The sequence below is a fragment of the Gavialis gangeticus genome, unplaced genomic scaffold (genome assembly GCF_001723915.1).
Source record: "Gavialis gangeticus isolate Ggan-Ray unplaced genomic scaffold, GavGan_comp1, whole genome shotgun sequence".
Lineage (NCBI taxonomy): Eukaryota > Metazoa > Chordata > Crocodylia > Gavialidae > Gavialis > Gavialis gangeticus.
The window spans coordinates 42553484-42573958 of record NW_017729027.1 but is presented as its reverse complement, the minus strand read 5'-3'; the positions used below and the strand labels follow the sequence as shown (position 1 = coordinate 42573958).

At 40.4% G+C, this 20475-nt stretch overlaps 1 protein-coding gene across 1 annotated transcript in view; it reads right to left on the bottom strand.

The window, feature by feature from the left end:
- CSMD1 (CUB and Sushi multiple domains 1) overlaps window positions 1-20475 on the bottom strand; it is a 2474714-nt gene that overhangs the window by 97302 nt on the left and 2356937 nt on the right. The window contains exon 57 of the mRNA XM_019520340.1: window positions 14613-14786. Within this exon, the coding sequence (XP_019375885.1) occupies window positions 14613-14786 (174 nt within the window). The remainder of the gene's footprint in view (window positions 1-14612; window positions 14787-20475) is intronic.

Sequence of the window (20475 nt, the reverse complement as noted above, 5' to 3'; positions counted from 1 at the left end):
GTCCCTTCCAGCCCTGTGATTCTATCTTTCTATATTTGAAAACTTGCTAACAGACAGAGAAGCAATTTTTTCCCCAAAATTCTTCCAGGACTTACCATTTCCTCAACTTTTGAACTGGATCTCATGTTTCAGGAATTACTTGTCATAGCTATCTACTTGTATTACATTTTCAGTGCAATTCAAATGAAAAAAAACCCTAAAATAAAATATTTTCCAGATGTTCGTGTTTTGCATTAATGCTTACATCTGTGAAGCTATCTCCTGACAAGCCAGCAATAGAAAATTAAGCAAAGAAACCATTTTTTCAAGATGATACGTTGCCCTAAAGCTACCCCAAAACAATTTTAGCTGAATTATTTTTGAAACATAGTAGGGAAAATAGAAACATTTAATTCTCTGTGTTGAATGGAAATATGGCATATTCAAAGGATATAAGCATATTATATTCCCAAACAATCAATTTGTCTGCGTGACAGAGTATTCTCATGTTTATATCAGCAGCATCTATGTAGCCAACTCAGTGATGTGTAAAATGCAGGATACTGGCTGAATACATAATTTATGCATGTGGCTTGTGAAACAGAATTACTGCACCATGCATGAACTCCTATGAGAACTTTCACAAAAAACAATATTTCTGCATGTGAAAAGCATTGTAAAACTTACCCTTTACTGTCCCTTAAAATAATTCATATTTAAAAAGTGATAGATAGAAAGATAGATATCAATTTAGCATGACTAACAAGGACTGCAATAAGAAATGCTTTAGGAAAGAATATGTACAGGTTAGCATACAGAACTAAGCTAGTAGTTTCCCTGATTGTCCTTCACCCTGGGGACCCAGTTGTAAATCATGGCAAGAGAAGAGAAAGAGATTGCTTTCTCTCAACGACAGCTGTCAAGGGTTACATGGGAAATGAATTCTGGCGCACTCAATTTAGTCTGTTGAGAAAGGCAGAAGAATACTTAAGTCTGCCCTGATGACTTTGGAACCTCACTCTGAGTAGATTCAAACCCTTAAGGACCAAGAAGTGAAAAGACCATGTTAGAGGCCTTTAGGCAGTTTTTGGATAAATAGTTGAATGATCATATAAAAGTGCATCACTCCCAGTTTTCTATTTCTTGTTCTCCTTTTGTTTTATCTAAATGGGAACATAATGCCAATCTTCCTTTTAAATCTTTATGTCTGGTCAAACACTATTTAGGGGTAAAAAATAATCTAGTATGTTTTCTTAATTTGAAAAATCCTGTCTTAACAATGTCAGCTACTAGACTGTTTCTGATTTTACACATATTTGAGTTACCACTTACGATGAATGAAACCAAAGAGTTCACTCTGATTGTAAGGCAAATCTTAGGAGATAAGACCTGTGAATAAAGAAAATTCTGTCTCTAGAAACACAGTGTAGCAATTTCAGCCTAAGGTCTGTTAGCTAACTTCATTGTAAAGTCAACACCATACAAGATGGCAAATGCTCAATGAACTGAAACAAACCAGTAAAGATTAATTTATGATCCAGTTTCCTTTTTTCTATGCTTTAAATATACAAAGTTCTTCCTTACAGTTAATAAAACTGGATTCCTTTTCTTTCAACTGAAAACTATTGGGAAATCAGTTTATCTTGAAATATGGCTGACTATACTGGAACAAAAACCTCAGACCTATAAACCATAAAACTAATATATAGATTTTCGAATATGATGTGTGAACAGTATATATTTTATATTAGTAAGTTCTACCTAGAAATTAAGGCTCTGATCCTAAGCATTGGACTGTTTTTAGATCTTAAATATGACTTGCAATGATGGAAATGGCCCCAGTAGCTTACATGTGGCTATATTCTTCAGTACAGACAAGGCCTTACGCCTGTTCTCACCCATGCTCAGCAACATAAATAGCCCCACTGAAGTAAATATAACTATGGGTACATGCAGATCAAGGAGAACTAGAGGGTCCACAGGGGTGATGGTGAGTCCAGCGGGGTGGGTTTTATGGGATCGCTGAGCGGACTGGCAGGTCTGCTGGGCATGGGGGTTAATGGGTTCACAGTTGGGGAACTGCCTATCTAGGGTGAGGAGGTTTGCAGAGCTAAATATAGCCTGTTCTGGGTCAAGGGTACAGCCCTGGGGCTGGGGTGAGCAGCTGGACTTTCCCAGCCCTAGGATTGCAATCCAAATGTATACAGATGTTTCGTGGATTGGGTTCTTCAAGTGAACTAATTTAGGTTGGGCATGCCATTTTTTGCCCGATTTAACCTACCCAAATATCTGTACAGATCGGCACTTAGATGTATTTAACTCTAGTTAGGTCAATCTAAATGTGACATCTGTACATACCTTATGTGTTTAGGCCTTGCCTAGAGAAGAAAGTTTTTCTCAGTATAATTTAAGGTATGCATTTAAACCAATACAGTTGTGTCAGAATAATCTCCTGTGTAGATACTTATATTGATACTACTGTATCAATATAACTGATAAAGCTTTTCCTTTTAAACAAGTCACTAGAAAGCTTTTAAATGTATTTTGTTAGCTCTTTAGGCAAGGAAAGGAAAGGAAAGGAAAGGAAAGGAAAGATAACCTGTTCTCCCAAAAGACACTATGCGTGGGAGCAGGTGTTCAGATACGAATTATCTAGGGCTTTTTCCATTAAAAATATACAATCATTTAAACTCATCTGTTTGGTGCATGCAGTATCTCTATCCTGTGAACACTTTAAAAAACATTTCCCCCCCAGAAATGTATATAGGATAATGATTATACTCATACAAAAGCATTTCACTCCAGTGAGCAGTGCTTATTGTCTATAAAGGCATGTATGACAGTAACCTGTATAGAAGTCCACTGTGTGAATTTTAAAAAATTCAAGAAAAAATGTAATAAGTAATGGCAAATAATAATTTATGAATGCATTTGTGTAATATATAATGGGCCTATCACAATGGTTCTTTAATCATTTTATGTAGTATTGTCTCTTGTTCAAGGTTTCGCACACTGATTTGTCCCTTTTAGGAATATCTGAAGAGCTTTCAGGCTAGTCAAATGGCAAACACATACAAATGAATTAGGATAAATGTGTTTAGGGACATGGATTATTATTAGAAACAAACTGTAACAGTTTCTTTATCCCTGCTTAAGGAATACTGAAAGCACTAGTCTAGACAAAGGGCAGCTGTTTTAAGCATTGTTAGACCTGACCTGAATAAGATGAGAAAACAGTATGAAATCTGAGCTATACAACTCCTATTCAGTTTAGTTCCATAAGGTCATGATTTCACCATCATTCTTAGAACAATGGTTTTCTCCCAGAACAGTTTTATATACTATTTCTTTCATCTTTCTTACCACTAAAGCAGTAAAACTGATGGTTGACGCAGTGGATTGAAAAACAAGAAAGAAGGAAAGATGATGTTAAGAAACATTCTAATGATCTCCAGGTCGCATTAGATATAAGGAATATATTAGCATATAAATGCTAAGTATTTAGATTTTTTTTCCTAAACCAATTTTGTACATGCTGTACTCAAATAGGAATTAATGTACTTGCAAAATGACTTTTTTTGTCAAGTAAATGTCCAATACACCTTCAGTTAAAAGGCCTTCTAGTGACTTGTTAGTTAAACTATTATAGACATAATATGCTGCAATGTTCCATCATAATAAAAGAACTACTGAGAATTGTCTACTTCTTTTTGCTAAAAATACTAATGTTTACTGAGAATGTATGATAGCTTTGTTCCAATGGAAAATAAAATAGCCTTTTCTTCTGAAACAGCTCAAAGTACTACTCTATATTTTGTGGTAATGGCATTCACTACTGCAGGGGAATGAAGCCAAAAGTTCATTACTGATGCAATCAAACTAAACAGATTTGGAAGGAAACTTACACATAAAATCCCTGTTGAATTAAATGATATAGGTCTGCAAGCACCTTGAATTTATTTCTACTAGTGTACAGAGTAAATTGGAAGATATGTCTTTCCCATGCAGAAATATTTAACTTGAGCAACATTCATCAATATCATTTTTTTCTCATTAGTTGAATGGGAGATTCATAAGAGAAAAGACTTCTGAAGACGTGTCTTCTTTTTGAGTACATAGGCAGACAAAGTTCTTTGGGTGAATCTGAGATCTTTTATTAGACCAACTTAAATAGTTTCATAGTTTCATAGTTGGTAGGGTCGGAAGGGACCTGAGTAGATCATCAAGTCCAACCCCCTGCCATGGCAGGAAAAAGTACTGGGGTCAAATGACCCCAGCAAGGTGTTTGTCTAGCCTCCTCTTAAAGAGCCCCAGGGTAGAAGCCAGCACCACTTCACTTCAAGTTGGTTCCAGATCCTAGCCGCCCTGACAGTGAAGTAGTACCTCCTGATATCTAGCCTAAATCTACCTTCTGCCAGCTTGTGACCGTTATTTCTAGTCACTCCTGGTAGTGCTCGGGGACTCCCCCAATGCCTACTGGTCCCCTCTGACTAGTTTGTAACAGGCCACTAGATCCCCCCTCAACCTTCTCTTGTGGAGGCTGAACAGGTTCAGCTCCCATAGCCTCTCGTCATAGGGCCTGCCCTGCTGCCCCCTGATCATGCAAGTGGCCCTCCTCTGGACCCTCTCCATGTTGTCCACATCCCTCTTAAAGTGCGGGACCCAGAACTGAACGCAGTACTCCAGCTGCGGCCTGACCAGTGCCGCATAGAGGAGGAGGATCACCTCCTTGGACCCGCTCGAGATGCATCTGTGGATGCATGACAACGTACGGTTGGCCTTCCTGACTGCATCCCCACACTGCCGGCCCATGTTCATTTTGGCATCAATAATGATTCCAAGATCCTTTTCTGCCTCTGCCCTGATGAGAAGGGAGTTCCCCAGCCTGTAGGTATGCTGCTGGTTCTTCCTCCCCAGGTGCAGCACCAGTTGGAAAATTCTTTTTGAGCAAGCTCTGAAGCAATGCATCTAAATGAAAGGTATAATATGTACTATAAATGGAATGGATTTATATTCCTATATAAGGGATGTAAAGCCACACTTTGACAACATTTGTAAAATGTTGGTTCATTTTTTTAATAACATGTCAGAAAAAATTTTGAAATACAAGGAAAGTGCAAATTAAATAGAAAATACTGGGAAAAATAGAATAAAATTATTTGAAATTATTTTTTCTTGAGTAGTTTTAGATCACTTATTTGGCGGATATATAGTGACAATTACAGAGATCTGTGCAAACCTTGAAATAGATTATTTCACCCCTTGTGGCAAGGGAGATCATTTCAATTTAGATATTTGATGGAAGGTGCACCAAAGAATTATTCAGACATATAGCATTGGATACTGAATAATCAGATATTTTACTTTCTCTTGTTTCCTTCTAGAAGTGGCATATTTCAGGGAGATATTTTATTTAATGATATCTGCCCCAAGAAGCCTGCAATAGTCTTCATTTCAGACCCTTTAAGCTCAATATTTAAAAATAATAAAAGAAAAAATAGAAGAAAATATGCTAAAATAATCTACTTTTTCAAACAGAAAAGTCATAAAAACAAAGTATCTACTGCAATAAATTCCATAGTTGTATTGTACCTGGCTCTGTTCCCATTTAAACTAGAGAATCTTCTAGTGGGGGTGTGCTGATGTAACTACCAGTAGAGATGTGTTCTGATGCATACAGATATACTGATACACTTAAAATAGAACCTGAATGCTTCTCAGGGTTAGAGTCCTAACTCACTTGTGAAAACAAGGATTTGTGAAGTAACAGGGGGCATGCAGCACTCCAGCAAATGTCTGTGCAAAATTGCTCAGCTGTTCCAGTTGTTTGATGCCGTGTTTATTTCAAAGCCTGCAGCTTCTCTGTTAAGCTGCCTGGGACTGCTACTAAGGTCCAGATGACTGGAGAAGGACCTTTGAAGTAAAAGCTTCAGAAAACAGCTAACTGGCTCATGCTTAATATAGCAACTAAGCATGTTACAAAGCACCCAGATACAAATTGTCCTACAGCATACTGGTATACAGTGTAAGGCATAGATACACATAGGTTTGAGTTTTGCTGGAGCATGACAAGGAAATAAATAACACTTTGTCTTAAAAACTCAGTCGGTCAATCTTGGTGATTCCTTTATCAAGCACCAGATGATCTCTGGTGAGTGTGGTTTTAGAGAGATGCTGTAAAGGGAAGCATATATATGTTCTTTTTTTCTATTTCTATCTTTCAGACATTTTAAGTTCAGAACGCTTGCACATAAGTTTACATGACTTTAATTTACAATGTCTTATCAAAGACTAAGACTTATCAAGTATGAAAAGATAAGCATGTAGCTATACAAAGCATACTCATGTAAATTATGTAGGTATACTTGGTACATTTGATGCACCAAGTTCAGTTATATTTATGTCACCAGGGAGCAGATGAACCAGCTCTCTGGTGGTAGCCGCCCTCCCACAGACACTATTATAATACCTCACCCTAAGTGAGAAGCATGATTTGTTTGGTAATATCTTTTACTGGCCTACTTTCATAGTGAGAGATGTTAAACAAAATTTTGGTCACAAAATGGTGTCCTTCAAATGAATGAAACAAAGCCTAAGCTAAATACCACACAAAACAATTGTTTGTTTGTGTGCCAAACTTCCGTTCGATTACTGTTCATTTTCACTTGTGGGACTCAGAGAGAGTGGCCAAGGGAGTAGGTTATGGCAATCCATTATCTGTGCTAAATCCAGGGTTTTAGTGTCCAGTAAAGTTATTTTTGTTCTTAGGTATCTCTGAAAGTTTTGTATTGGTTTCCTTTGAGGATAAGGCAGGACACAGTGACACCTTAGGGAATAACTGGTTTAGAGAGGTATAAGCTTTTGTTGGCAATAGTTTACTTTATAAGGACAAGGATTATGAAGTCAGAAATAGAGCAGCGGTTGTGTGAAAAGTTTCATAGTTTCATAGTTTCTAGGGTCGGAAGGGACCTGAGCAGATCATCTAGTCCGACCCCCTGCCATGGCAGGAAAGAGTACTGGGGTCAAACGACCCCAGTAAGGTGGTCATCCAACCTCCTCTTAAAAACCCCCAGGGTGGGAGCCAGCACCACCTCACTTGGAAGCTGGTTCCAGACCCTAGCCGCCCTGACCGTGAAGTAGCGCCTCCTGATGTCCAACTTAAACCTTCCCTCCGCCAGCTTGTGACCATTGTTCCTGGTCACTCCTTGCGGCGCTCGGGGGAACAGGGACTCCCCCAGCGCCTGCTGATCCCCCCTAACCAGTTTATAACAGGCCACAAGATCCCCCCTCAGCCTTCTCTTTTGAAGGCTGAACAGGTTCAGGTCCCGCAACCTTTCCTCATAGGACCTACCCTGCTGTCCCTTGATCATACGAGTGGCCCTCCTCTGGACCCTCTCGATGCTGTCCACCATCCCTCTTAAAGTGTTGCTTCATTGGTGATGAGGTGTTTTTTACCCTTGATTATTGTTCTGAAAGAGCTCATTCTGAAACATAGCAGTTGTTTGTTTTTGTAGCCTCTCTGAAATACTTACCAGACTATGGATAATATTCTAATCAGAGCATGCTGCACAAGTCAGCTGTTTTATCCTCATCTACAATAGTTTCATCTTCAGCAACTGACACTTCCTCCAAACCATGAGCACAACCACAGGCACATTTAAAGATATCACTAAGCAAATCTTGTTTCTCATATATTTCCTGGCATTTTTTACCTACTCCAACACTGCATTATGGCAGGGCAGCCAGTAATACCCTCTTGGCATTGAGCAAAGGGCTGGAATTGACTAGAACTGAGGAGATTGTATGTGGGTGCAGCTACACATGCCTATTAATGCGTAGCAATAAACTCCGGAGCTTATCGCCCCAGGGCTTATTGCTGCCAGGTACACATCTGCATGTGCCTCTGGGATCTAAGTATGTTCAGCTGGGGCAAAGCAATCCTAGCTGGTCCCAAGCTAGGGGCCCCTGGATATTCAGGGGTCAAAAAAAAAACACAGAAAAAACCCGGAGTGGTGCATACACAGGCAGTATGTGCGGCTGAAAAGTGGAGCTGTGCTCCAGCTGCTGGCCAGCTCTGCCCAGCAGGATTGCTGCAGCTGCAGCCCCAAGATGCCCCCAGGACCCCAGGTCAGGCTGCTGGGCGCAGCACAGTGCTGGCCCCATCCTCCCCTAGTTCCCCTGGGTTAACTTGATGCATGCCAAAGCACACGTGGAACAAGCGTTCCTCGGGGACAAGTAACTGTGGTGCAAGATGCACTGCAGCTACTTTTTCTCAGGGAACCAAAAGTCTCCTCTTAACTGGATGCAGCCATTGTGTCTGCTTCACATTTACTCTAGTCTGAAGGCAGTTTAAACCAGTGTAAATGTGTCATATGTCTACCCCTTAAATATAAGAGACAACAAGTGAATGTCATGAATAACACTATTTTCCAAATTATGTTACCCGCCCCCCCAAAAGCACAAAAACAAATATGGTTCAATGAATATGAATTGATTCCACTTAGAAAATCTGGCACAAGAAATGAGAGTAGTATATTTGAGTCACATAAGGGCCTGAAATTATTTTCAGGATGTCTGAAAATTCCTTATTCTAAATTATTAAATAATGATTCTGCAATATGTCATTCTTTGTGCTGTGTACAGAAATAATTAGATACACTAACCTCTTTCATCACAGAATAGTTTTGAATAGTTCTGAGTAACACAGCAGTGGGTCCAGAAGGGGTATAGTGGCACAATCACATTCTCCCTCCCCCCACCATATGAGCTTTTAGCATTGGGTCTTCTGGTTTTGTACAGCTCTGGAGCCCAGGGGATGAGTGCTGCCACTGGCACTCCTCCCCTCCTTTCCCCTACTGCTGAATTTAGTGGGGCAGGGTAATGAGGGAAAGGGAAACAGCAGCAGTATTCACACCTTGGGCTCTGGAGCTGTATGAAAGTGTTGAGTCCCACTAGATCCTACCCTAATAAGCTAGTGAGTTCACAAGGACTCTGGCAGGAACATTCAGCATGGTACAGCCAAAATAGGGGGGCTACACACCTCCTTGCCCCATTTCTGTATCTGCTCCTGGAGTAACACAAAAATGTCTAAGAACGCTGAGGACAAATTGTTGTATAATTTTACTTGCCTAAATAGGACGCACATAGCCTTATAATGAGGCAAGTTTCAGTATTGCCTGTACTAGCCAAATGAACACGTTGAATAGGGCTATAGCAGTACAGGGAAATAGAATTGCCCAAGCATTCATATAAGGCCAGGTGGGTCCTCAATTTTTTTTGCTGGACAAAAACTAGGGATAGCCAAGCTGAGGAGAAGGATGATACATCTGCTTTTTAGTCCAGTGGTTTAAGCATTTCCTTAGGATTCAAAATATTGAGGTTCTAGTCTTCCCCTGACCCAGAGGAGGCTTAAACCTGCATCTCCTTCCTCCTGGTCTGAGCAGCAGGTGGATTGCCAGGCATTGCTCAGAATCTTCTCCAGCCCTCCTCCTGAAGCTGGCCTGCTGCATCTTGGTTTTTCTATTCAATGGATAAACTTGATAAAGATCATTAGCAAAATTTCTGCCCAGTTGGGATCAGGAGCCCAGAGCAGAATCTAGGGTGTGTTCCCTTCCAGCGTAGCAGCCTTCTCAGTGAGCTACAGAATTTTTGGCTTTCACTTTTCCTCTTGGCTCCACATCTCATTCATTCTTTTGCAGTCCTTTTCAGACTATCAAAGTACCTGAGCAATATTTCAAATAATTTCCATTCATGTGATGCTGTAAAAATGTAAAACAGTAACAGGCATGTGAAACATGACTGGGATGATGTAAAATGTGTAAATTTCACATTCACAATATGTGGAATTTCCTGATAATATGGATTCTAGGCCTTTCCAGCCTTAAAGCCTGTTCCCCATTACTGTTAGTTTCTTCTATTTAATTTCCATTTTTGGTTTCCTATTTTTTTAAAGAAAAGAACAATTCAGCTTCTGGAAACTAAAAGTAGCTGGGTGACATGAGAACTATAAAGTCAGGGGGATAACTGGCCAATACTGTGCTCTGCAAGGCAGTGGAGCATAATGTAGCAGACAGAAGTTCACTGCTGCTGAGGTGCTGTCACCTTTTTTGTTGCTGACATGAGTGTCAAGTGACCAAAGAAGCACTGGTTTTATGTGACAGAAAAGGTGTCTGTCACCTCTAGTAGCAAACCACCGGGCATTTCTGCCACAGCTTTTGTGCTATCCCACTTTTGGAGTCAGAGCCAGAACTAGAACTGGAGCCACTACAGAGAAAGTGCAGGGTGTGTAGGGGTGATAGGAGGCAGCGTTCCCTCTAAGCTGTGTGGTGTGCGTGGCCGCACAGGTGTGCCTGGCAGCATGGCATGAGTGCGCCTGTATGGACACGCACACTGCAGAGTTTAGAGGAAATGCTGACAGGAGGGTGAGGCTCCTATTCTACCCAGTCCATCTGGCACTCCTCCCTTAGGTAGTGCCTGGGCTTCATGCCCCACCTGCCCACCTACCATTATACTACTGCATCTAATCTACTCTGATGACAAGATGCAAAAACCAACATTTCATTTACTGACTGCATAAAAATTTATCTTTTTAAAATTGACCAGGAACGTCTTGTATAAAAGGTCCTTTTTACTTTTCTCTCAGAATGAGGACATATAATTCTGCTCATGGACAGTCAACAGTACATGGGTAAATAAAAGAAAATGTTAATTAATCTTAAATGTAGGATCATAGGAACTGTTTACTGATTATAATTATATTGCCACACTAGGTATCTCACATAGATTTTGAAAATTGAAACTGGAAGCACTGACACAACTGTAGTTTTAATGACAGCTAAGCAGCCTCTACACATTCAGGTAAAGATGAGATTGGATCTAATGCACAGTCCACACAGTCAGACCGCACTGGTCAGACCACAGTTAGAATACTGCATGCAGTTGTGGGTGCCACACTTCAAGAGGAATGTGGATAACCTGGAGAGGGTCCAGAGAAGGGCCACTTGTATGGTTAAGGGCTTGCAGTCCAAACCCTAAGCGGATAGACTAGGGAACCTGGATCTCTTCAGCATCTGCAAGAGAAGGTTGAGAGGCGACCTTGTGGCTGCCTATAAATCCATCATGGGGGCACAGAAGGGAATTGGTGAGGCTCTGCTCACCAAGGCACCCCTGGGGGTCACAAGAAATAATGGCCATAAGCTAGCAGACAGCAGATTTAGACTGGGCATTAGGAAGAACTTCTTCACAGTTAGAGTAGCCAAAATCTGGAATGGGCTCCCAAGGGAGGTAGTGTTCTCCCCTACCCTGGAGGTCTTCAAGAGGAGGTTAAATAGGCATCTGGCTGGGGTCATCTGAACCCAGCACTCTTTCCTGCCTATGCAGGGGATCAGACTTGATGATCTATTGAGGTCCCTTCTGACCCTGACATCTGTGAATCTATGAATCGTGCCTCCTGCTCACAAGTGTTATCTCCCAGGTATGGGGGTGGGTGGGTGTTGAGCATTCTGAGGTTGGGAGATCACAATAGCTAGGAAATTGCAGCAGCTGCAAACTCCCAGCCACAGGCCAGAATGCCCCTGCACCCCTGTGGCTAGAAGACCACATTGGCTGCAATCTCCCAGTCTCAGGGATGCATAGTGCTCCCCAGTGCCTGGGAGAGCACAGCAGCTGTGGTCTCCCAACCGCAGGATTGTATACACAAGCAAATTAAAGCTGGATAGAAACCAGCTATAATGTCATTAAACATTTTTGAGCAATAACTATATAACTGGTTGGACCATTTAAGGCAAGATACTTGATTTGCACATGCAGCCAGTCTAAATTTACTGTGAAATTAACAAGGTAATTGTGGAATAGATATAATGTGTAGAGGGGGACATAAAGATCTAATTCCCTACACACCAGCTGCATCTACACAATTGCTTAACTGTGGAGTAAACTAATTAGAGAGTAAAGTATTACTCTCTAATCACCACATCTCCATGTGTGATGGTTTCATAGTTGTTAGGGTCAGAAAGGACCTCAATAAACCATTGACTTTGACCACCTGCCCTGGGCAGGAAAGAGTGCTGGGGTCATATGACCCCAGCCAGGTGCTTGTCCAGTCTCCTCTTAAAGACCCCCAAGGCAGGGAAGAGCACCACCTCCCTTGGAAACCCATTCCAGATTCTGGCAACCCTTACCATAAAAAAGTTCTTCCTGATGTCCAACCTAAATGTAGTTTCTGTCAGTTTGTAGCCATTGTTCCTGGTTATTCCAAGGGGTGCCCTGGTAACAGAGCACCTCAAATCTTTAAAAAAGGGAAGAGGGAGGACCCGGGCACCTATAGGCCCGTCAGTCTTACTTCAATCCTGGGGAAAGTCTTTGAGAAGATTATCAAGGAGCACATCTGTGATGGACCAGGAGCAGGGATGATGCTGAAGGGCAACAAGCATAGTTTCATTAGGGGCAGGTCCTGTCAGACCAACCTGCACCTGCTAATGCATGATAGAATGCAGCTGGCTTTACTGATTACTTTGTCACTTTGATGGCTCATATTCATCTTGGCGTCAATGGTATTAAGCTGCAGTAGATTAATTAACAGCCCAGTAAGATAGTATCAGGGGCAGTACTATCTTATATCAGGGTAATTTACTGTAATTTAATATACTTGTGCATACTTGGGCATAAATTCTGCCCCGTTAGCCCAGCCAGCCAGGTGCCAGACTCCTACCTGCCACCTAGCCACAAGGCTCCACACTTTCAGCACCCTCATGCCCCACCCACCCACTCCGTTGCCCAACCCCACTACCTGAGGCTGAACGTTCCTGGTGTAAACTGCTCCTCCCCAGCATAATCACCACAGATAATTATTGAATAATTATTAAATAATTATTTAGCAGCAATCATTGTAATGAAGGATGACTTAAACCTTGCTACAGGTGAAGATGATAAACAATATCACTTGGCATTTATTAGAAAATCTATATGCCCGAATAATTTTCTATTTAGACATAAGATAAAAAGAAATCAAGGTGTTCCATGAACTTCAGTATTATAAAAATAAGTAACTATGGATTTTTTAGCTCCAGGCAAAAACACACATTCAGGTGTAGAAACATTAAATCAGGTAAACATTACTTCAGGAATGGAAATAGTTGTCAGTGAAGTGTTGAATGGACTGCCAAGATGCTAATGGAGGCTAGATTTTGTTTAATAAATATGATCATTTAATATCAATGACTACAGAACTAGTGAAATAACATCTTTAGATTATTTCGCCTAATGTGTTGTCATTTTTTAAATGTAATATATAATAGACCAAATGAATGCACATTCCAATAGTTAAATATGTTTTTGCTTTAATCTTACACTACGTAATAAAGCCCTAAGCCCCTAATCTCTGTTTCTTTTTAACTAGAGAAAAATGTGTGTTTAAGGTGAAAATGCATGACAACATTTCAAAATCCTAGGTCTTCCCCCTGAGGGATACTAAAAGAAACTAGACTAGGCTGGGGGTAGGGTACTTAGTACATGCTCCCTTGGGGGAATTTATGGCAGGTTATTGCCAGGATTCTTCCCCAATAAGTTGTTTGCAACTCCTGGCAAGTTCTCCCTGAATAAAGAACCACTCACACATTGTTTAAGTTGAAGAGGCATAAGCAGCTAGCCACATCAGTGAGCCAGTAAAACCCATTTTAAATTTTCCAGGAAAATTATCATCTGCTTACAGAGTGGAGGTTTTGGGCCAATTCTCTTACAGAGGTTTAATTTGGAGGGGAAAAACTCCCTCTGACTTTCAGGTACATTAATGCCATCTATATAAACAAGTTGTACAGAAGCAAATTAAACATAAATTTGATTTTGTCTAATTATTGCTATTCTGAAACAATTTATCTTTTTAATAAATACATATGATATAATATGCCTTCATTGTGTGAACTTCTACTGCTTTCAAAAAGTGAGATATATTTTGTATATATGATTACAAAAGGAAAAAAGAAGAAAATTCATACTGAAATTCAGAATAGCCTCTACTGTCACATATTTCTTTAGATGTTTATTATATGCAAACTAAATCTGATTTCAATGATAAAAGTGGCAGCTACTTAATTACAGAAGACTTTCAAGTATTATTAGAGCATGGATAATGGGGACAATATAGCACTGAATCATTCTTATGCATGAAGAATTACTTGCATAGTTAGAAATGTTAATTGGAATAATGGACCACTTATTTATAAAGACAACAGCTCAATGACCCTAAGAGAGTTTAGACTGTTTATGGTGTTTTATTACTTTAAAAACAAAATTAAGAAATGGTCTTCCTTGTCTACCAAGCATACTTTGCACCACTCCAAATAAAATGTACACTACTGTAAGCACCCAGAAAAAAATCTCACTTTTCAGACCCTTACTTTACTGCCACAGTGGAAGCTTTCATGTACATGGATATTCTGCCACTTGTTCTTTGGCCTCATCTCTTCTCCTGCCCACCACAGAAGACCTTAGACTCAGTAAGATGTGTCAGAGAAGACATCCCAGCCATATTTAAAATTCAAGATTTATAACCTGATTCAATGTTCTGAAGACAATGGAAAGGTTCCTGCGTGGACTCTTTCCACTGGGTATAGATACCAAATGTAAATATTTCTTACCTCGGCAGGCAGGTAAAGGGCTACTCCACTGACCATTACTCCGGCACTGTGCTCGAGAGGCACCTTGAAGTAAATATCCAGTGTTGCAGGTAAAGTTTACGACATCATTCAAATTAAACTCACTGCCATTTGTTACTCCATGAGCTGGGTTCCCAGGATGTCCACATGTGATTGCTGTTAAGATAAAATATGCAGAACATCCAGCTGAAAAGAAGGTTCTATGGTACTACTTGCAGTTTTGAAACATTTATGTATTAACTTGCAACAAGTTGCCATTTCTTTTTAAGTAGATGTAAATTATAAAAATGAAAAAAACACTAAAATTGATTTGTGAAGACTTATTTTTTCATTTGTTGAAGCAAAATATTGAAAACATTTCCAAAAAAATGCAGACACTATTTTACTTTAAATACTGATATATTTAGTGAAATGTGCCAATATAAATCATTCTAAATGTATATATATATTTTGCTCATACTATCCTAATGTTATAAGCTCACATGGATATATCTGATACTTTACCATATTGCTTACCAGAACATTTAAAATAAAATAACTCCTGTTTCCTTTGCATGTTTCAAAATGTAATAGCAACAGAAGAATGACATGGTCCCAGCATTTTAGGTTTGATTTCGCACTTAGAAACATTCCTCTCCCGAACAACACATTTAAAATGACATATTATTGATTTATGGGAGGAGACAGAGATTAGTACTGAATTTACTAATATAAAGAAGAGAATGAGAGAGAGCAAGACCTGTAATAAATGTAATCTCAGTGATCTGGAAGACGGCATATAGTACACTCTCAGCAAGTTTGCAGCTGACACCAAGCTGGGGTGAGTAGTAGATACGCTGGTGGGTAGAGCTAGGATTCAGAGTGACCTAGACAAATTGGAGAACTGGGCCTAAGAAATCTCATGAGGTTCAGCAAAGACAAGTGCAAAGTTCTGCACTTTGGAGAGAACAATCCCATGCATCAGTACAGGCTGGGGGCTGACTGGCTGGGCAGCAGGTCTGGAGAAAAGGACCTAGAGATTACAGTGGGCAAGAAGATGAATATGAGCCAACAATGTGACCTTGTTGCCAAGAAGGCTAATGGTATACTGGGCTTCATTGGTAGGACTGTTGCCAGTAGGTCAAGGTAAGTGATTTTCCCCCTCTATTCAGTACCGGTGAGGCCACATCTGGATTACTGTGTTCAGTTTTGGGCCTCCCACTACAGAAAGGATGTCGACAAATTGGAGAGAGTCCAGGGGAGGCAACAAAAATGATGAGGAGGCTGGGGAACATGACTTATGAGGAAAAACGTAGGGAACTGGGCTTATTTAGTCAGTAGAAGAGGAGACTGAGAGGAGACTTAATAGCAGCCTTCAATTAACTGAAGGGGGGTTTAAAAGGGGATGGAGCTAGACTGTTTTCAGTGGTGGCAGATGACAGAACAAGGAGCAGTGGTCTCAAGTTTCAGCAAGGGAAATTTAGGTTAGATAACAGGAAGAATGTTATCACTAGGAAGGTAGTAAAACACTGGAACAGGTTACCCAGGGAGGTGGTGGAAACTCCATCCTTGGAGGTTTTCAAAACCTGGCTAGACAAAGGTCTCACTCGGATGATCTAGTTTGGGATAGTCCTGCTTTGAACAGGGGCTTGGACTAGATGACCTTTCCAATCCTACCTTTCTATGATTCTATGATCCATTATGTTGCGTCTATCAGGCCCCCAACACGTTACCTTTAAGACACAATTAACAGGTTAATTGTACCTTAAATAGTAACCTAGCCACACATGGAAGTCAATTTAAGGTGTGATAATACAATAAATGAGCCACAAAGTTATTCCAAAGATAATGTACAATAACTTTGTGGCTCATTTGTAGCATGGATTAAATTGAATGTGTGTCTAGGCTTGTAAGACCCTGCAAAACTCTAGGCTGCAGCAGGCCAATACCAGACTCCCCACATATGAAGCACTGTCAAGTTGTGTGCCACTCAACTGAGCAGGACATGGGGCTTGATAGCACCTCACACATGGGGATCCTGGAACCTCCATATACTGGGAGCTGTATAAACCCCATGTGTCACTCAGCTGACACACATGAACCACAAAGTTATGATATATTATAAATACACAGGTTGCTAAGCACTGAGCCACAGTAACCTGATGTCAGGCTCCCTCATGCACTGAGCTGATTGTAGGCTAGGACCATAGACTGGTTTGGTTCAACTGGCAATTAGCCAATTGGTTTCATCTTGCTGGTGCAGGGAGAACCTAAGCTCATAAGCTTGGGATCCCCCTGCACCAGTAAGTAAGGTGTGACTGGGATCTAATCTCTGATCTTAAAATTGCTTGTCTTGCCATGCATGTGTGGCATGGCAGGAGGTGGAATTACTGGGACTGAGAATTAGGTTGCATCACATCTCACAATGAAGTTCTGTCAGGGGTCTCAGTAGTTAGGTTTTTTTGGCTTTGGGAAAAAGATGCAAAGTGCCCAAAAGGGAAGCAATTATGAAGGAATGAATTATGAAATCACTGATGGATTTTTGTGCTAATATAATTCATATCGTTACATAGATATTTTCTTTAAAAACATAACTGAGTTTTCATACTAAATATTACAACATGTTGTGCAAATGTACATTTCCTTGTATGTGATGTATTTTCAATTTCTCATTATTGTTTGTACAGGTTATAACTGCTAAGAACAATGGGCAAGACTCAAACTATTTCAGTAGGTATCTTAATGAGGCATTGTCATGCTGACTTCAGAGAGTCTATTAAAGGGGGTTTCAAAATGACTCAATTAGCTACTTAATATTTTTAAAACATCAGCAGAAGTACATTTAGATGCCTAAGAGTGATTCAGATGTAGACACTGACAACCTTTAGAGAGAAAGGGAAGCATTAAGTGCTTCCATTAAAATCAGGAAGAGAAATACATGTATTTACACCTCTTTGATCTTGGAAATAATAATGTGTGTTTGCTTAAAGTGCTATTGTCCTTTTCTTTTCTTTATTAATTTTATTTTCTGCAAATTTCTTGAACACATAGAGGAATGAAAAGGATTATTTTTTCCTTTCATTCTCATTTGGGTCCTGTCCTACTGTACCTCTAAGCTGTTTAGGGGGGCATTCCATTGCACTCATGAGAGAGATGCCAAGAAGCCTGCCCTGCCTGCCCACCTCCCTATGCTACCAAAGTGGAATGAAGGTTGTGATACTATCTTTAGGTTACTTCATCTGCTGTTCTTGACTTCTCTGTCTCCAGTGTATTGGAAAGGATTGGTAGGGTCTCCTTCAGGGCAACTTCACTGTCTCATTTCTTGGTACCAAGGACTGGAATTTAGGACTCTCCCCTCCATTTAAGTGTCCTAACTCCTAAGTTACCACATCATGCTTCTTACATGCTCTCTAGCATGCTCCCTTGATTAAATTAATGAAATAATCCTGACAGCAACAACCAGAACCTGGGACTTTTCTTTTTCTGGGAAATTCCCTCTGTGTTAGGATCCAGAATAAGTTCCTCTCTTCTTTGCTTACTTGCTTCTTCTTCGGTCCCAATATCTTGCATTCTTTCTATCCATCTCCAGTAACAGCACAGAAGATGCCTACATAGCCCCTGATCTTAGGTCATGTTGCTGGCAAGGGAGCTTAGGGAGATGTTAGTTCAAACCCCCTGAGACTGAGCTGGGCCTGAGTTTTCCTGTAACCTGAACAAGTACCTTGTCCATTACACAGCAGGACAGAAGGTGGGCCCTGCTACCAGTCTTCCCTCCTTAACCACTAAGTGAATATTAGAATCTGTCAATTAAATGCAATAGTATACATTTACTTGAGTGAGATGGAGGCCAACAGCATATCTCCCCTCCTAGTGGGTTGGATCATTGTATCCCAACATATTGAAAGCATGTAATGCTGCCATAACTTTGTTCACTGTGAAAATGGGAGAAGCATATGTGATTCTCTGGGAAGAAAAGGAGGTACATAACACTTCCTGATGCTCCTTGTCAAGAGAAAAGAGTTATCTGTCTCCACGGGACTCAGGAGGACTAGTCTATGGGGTTCTACAAAGTTGAGAGAATGGGAAATCTAAAGGCACAGAGAGAAGTGACAATTTTTGCCTGGTCTGGCCCCTGAAAGCCCTCTATAGGGCTTAATACAAGTGCATGGCTGCAGAATGCTTTAAAAGGGCCCAGTCCCACAATAATCTTAATCCTTATTACATGAGGGTCCAGATGAAGGCACTCCAATGCAGATAACCTTCATTAACTTGTGTCTGCATGCACCCAGAGCAAGGCTCGGCTAATGCAGCCCAGCCCTGATCCTAGCACTGTTTTTGGAATCGAAAGGGAGGAAGGACGTGAAGGGAGCACATTCTGAGGGTTGCCCAGCCCCACAGGTGGGCAATCCACCTGGTCCACCCTCCAGAGCCAGCTGGGCAAACCCCCAGAATGAGCTCCCTCTGCTCCCTTCCCCCCTAACATTCTGAAAACAGTGCCAGGGCTGGGAGTAGGGAGGGGCTGGGCTAGGGAAGAGTGACTGCAGATTCAAAGCTGCTCTACACTGGAGCTCAATCCCTCAACCCCTGGCACCCAAGAGCGAATGTTGCAGGTCTGGGAGATTGTTGTAACTCATGTCACTTCACAGGAAGCATGATGAGTTACAGCAGGGAGCTGCACTTGTGTCTGCTCCCTAAGTGCCATCAGTGTGCAACAAGAATTTTTTCCTGTGGGAAATGAATAATTCTGGAGTAAGATCAAGATACATTTTTAGATGCCTTATAATTGGAATAGGATCTAGGGCTTGGCTTCTAATTGCCAAAGAGCATTTTCAACAAATAAATGCAACTTCTTGAAAGTCAACAGAAATTTTTCCTTTTAAAAAGTTAAGGACTACATTGCCATCCGAGACCTTAAAATCTCAGTACATCTAGATATTGTACATAAGTGTTTTACGTATTAGCTAGTTTCCTTTACATTATTACAAATTATGAAGATTTTTTAAGTTTCAATAAGCAAAACAATTCCCAGCACACCAGGAAATCAGAGAACATGATTTTTATATAATAATGTTATATTTTAATAGTGCTATTACCCGAGAACATCTTTCAGTCAAAGATCAGAACAGATGATGTATGGCAAAACATTGCAACATAAAACTGAGGTCTCCTATAAAAATTCTGATAGTGAAGGACACGCATGTTTAGATTATTGTCCTTTCAACAAATGCATATTCCAGTCAGTCATCTTTGGTTTACACCCCTCATTACTCTTGACAGATGCTGCTTTTTGTGATACCTTCCAGAAACTAAAGGTCTCAGACACTGAGTCTAGTCCTACCACATCATTACTGTTGTCATACATCTGTGACCTATTGACAGATCAACACTACAATTGCTAGACTTGCCTAAAAATGTGTTAGAAAATATAAAAAGAAAGCAAAGTGGGTATTTTGGCATTATGGTGTTTTTCAAATGTTTTACATTGATACAAAGAGTCATTGTTATATATTTAAGCAGTGGTCAGGTATATTTAATGTAAGGTCACTTATGTTGTCAGCATGTCATGTTGTTGATATGTGTCAGTTCTGAGCTTCCCTCCACTTTTTCTGGCCCTCCCTCCTACAGAATGTACACAATATCCTACTAACACTGTAAGTATTTTAAGTAGATTATGAGAAAACATGGTGTAGGTACCAAGGATGGAATCATTAGGCTTTAAACAATTAGGATATTTTCAACAGCTCCATGTATTATTACTTTAAAATAGATTTTCCAATCTTTGGAATACATTTTGGGATCCAAAAATTTGTAGGACTTCTAGACTTAGAAACTGAAGAGCTCTGCTTCCAAAAAAAAAAAAAAAAAG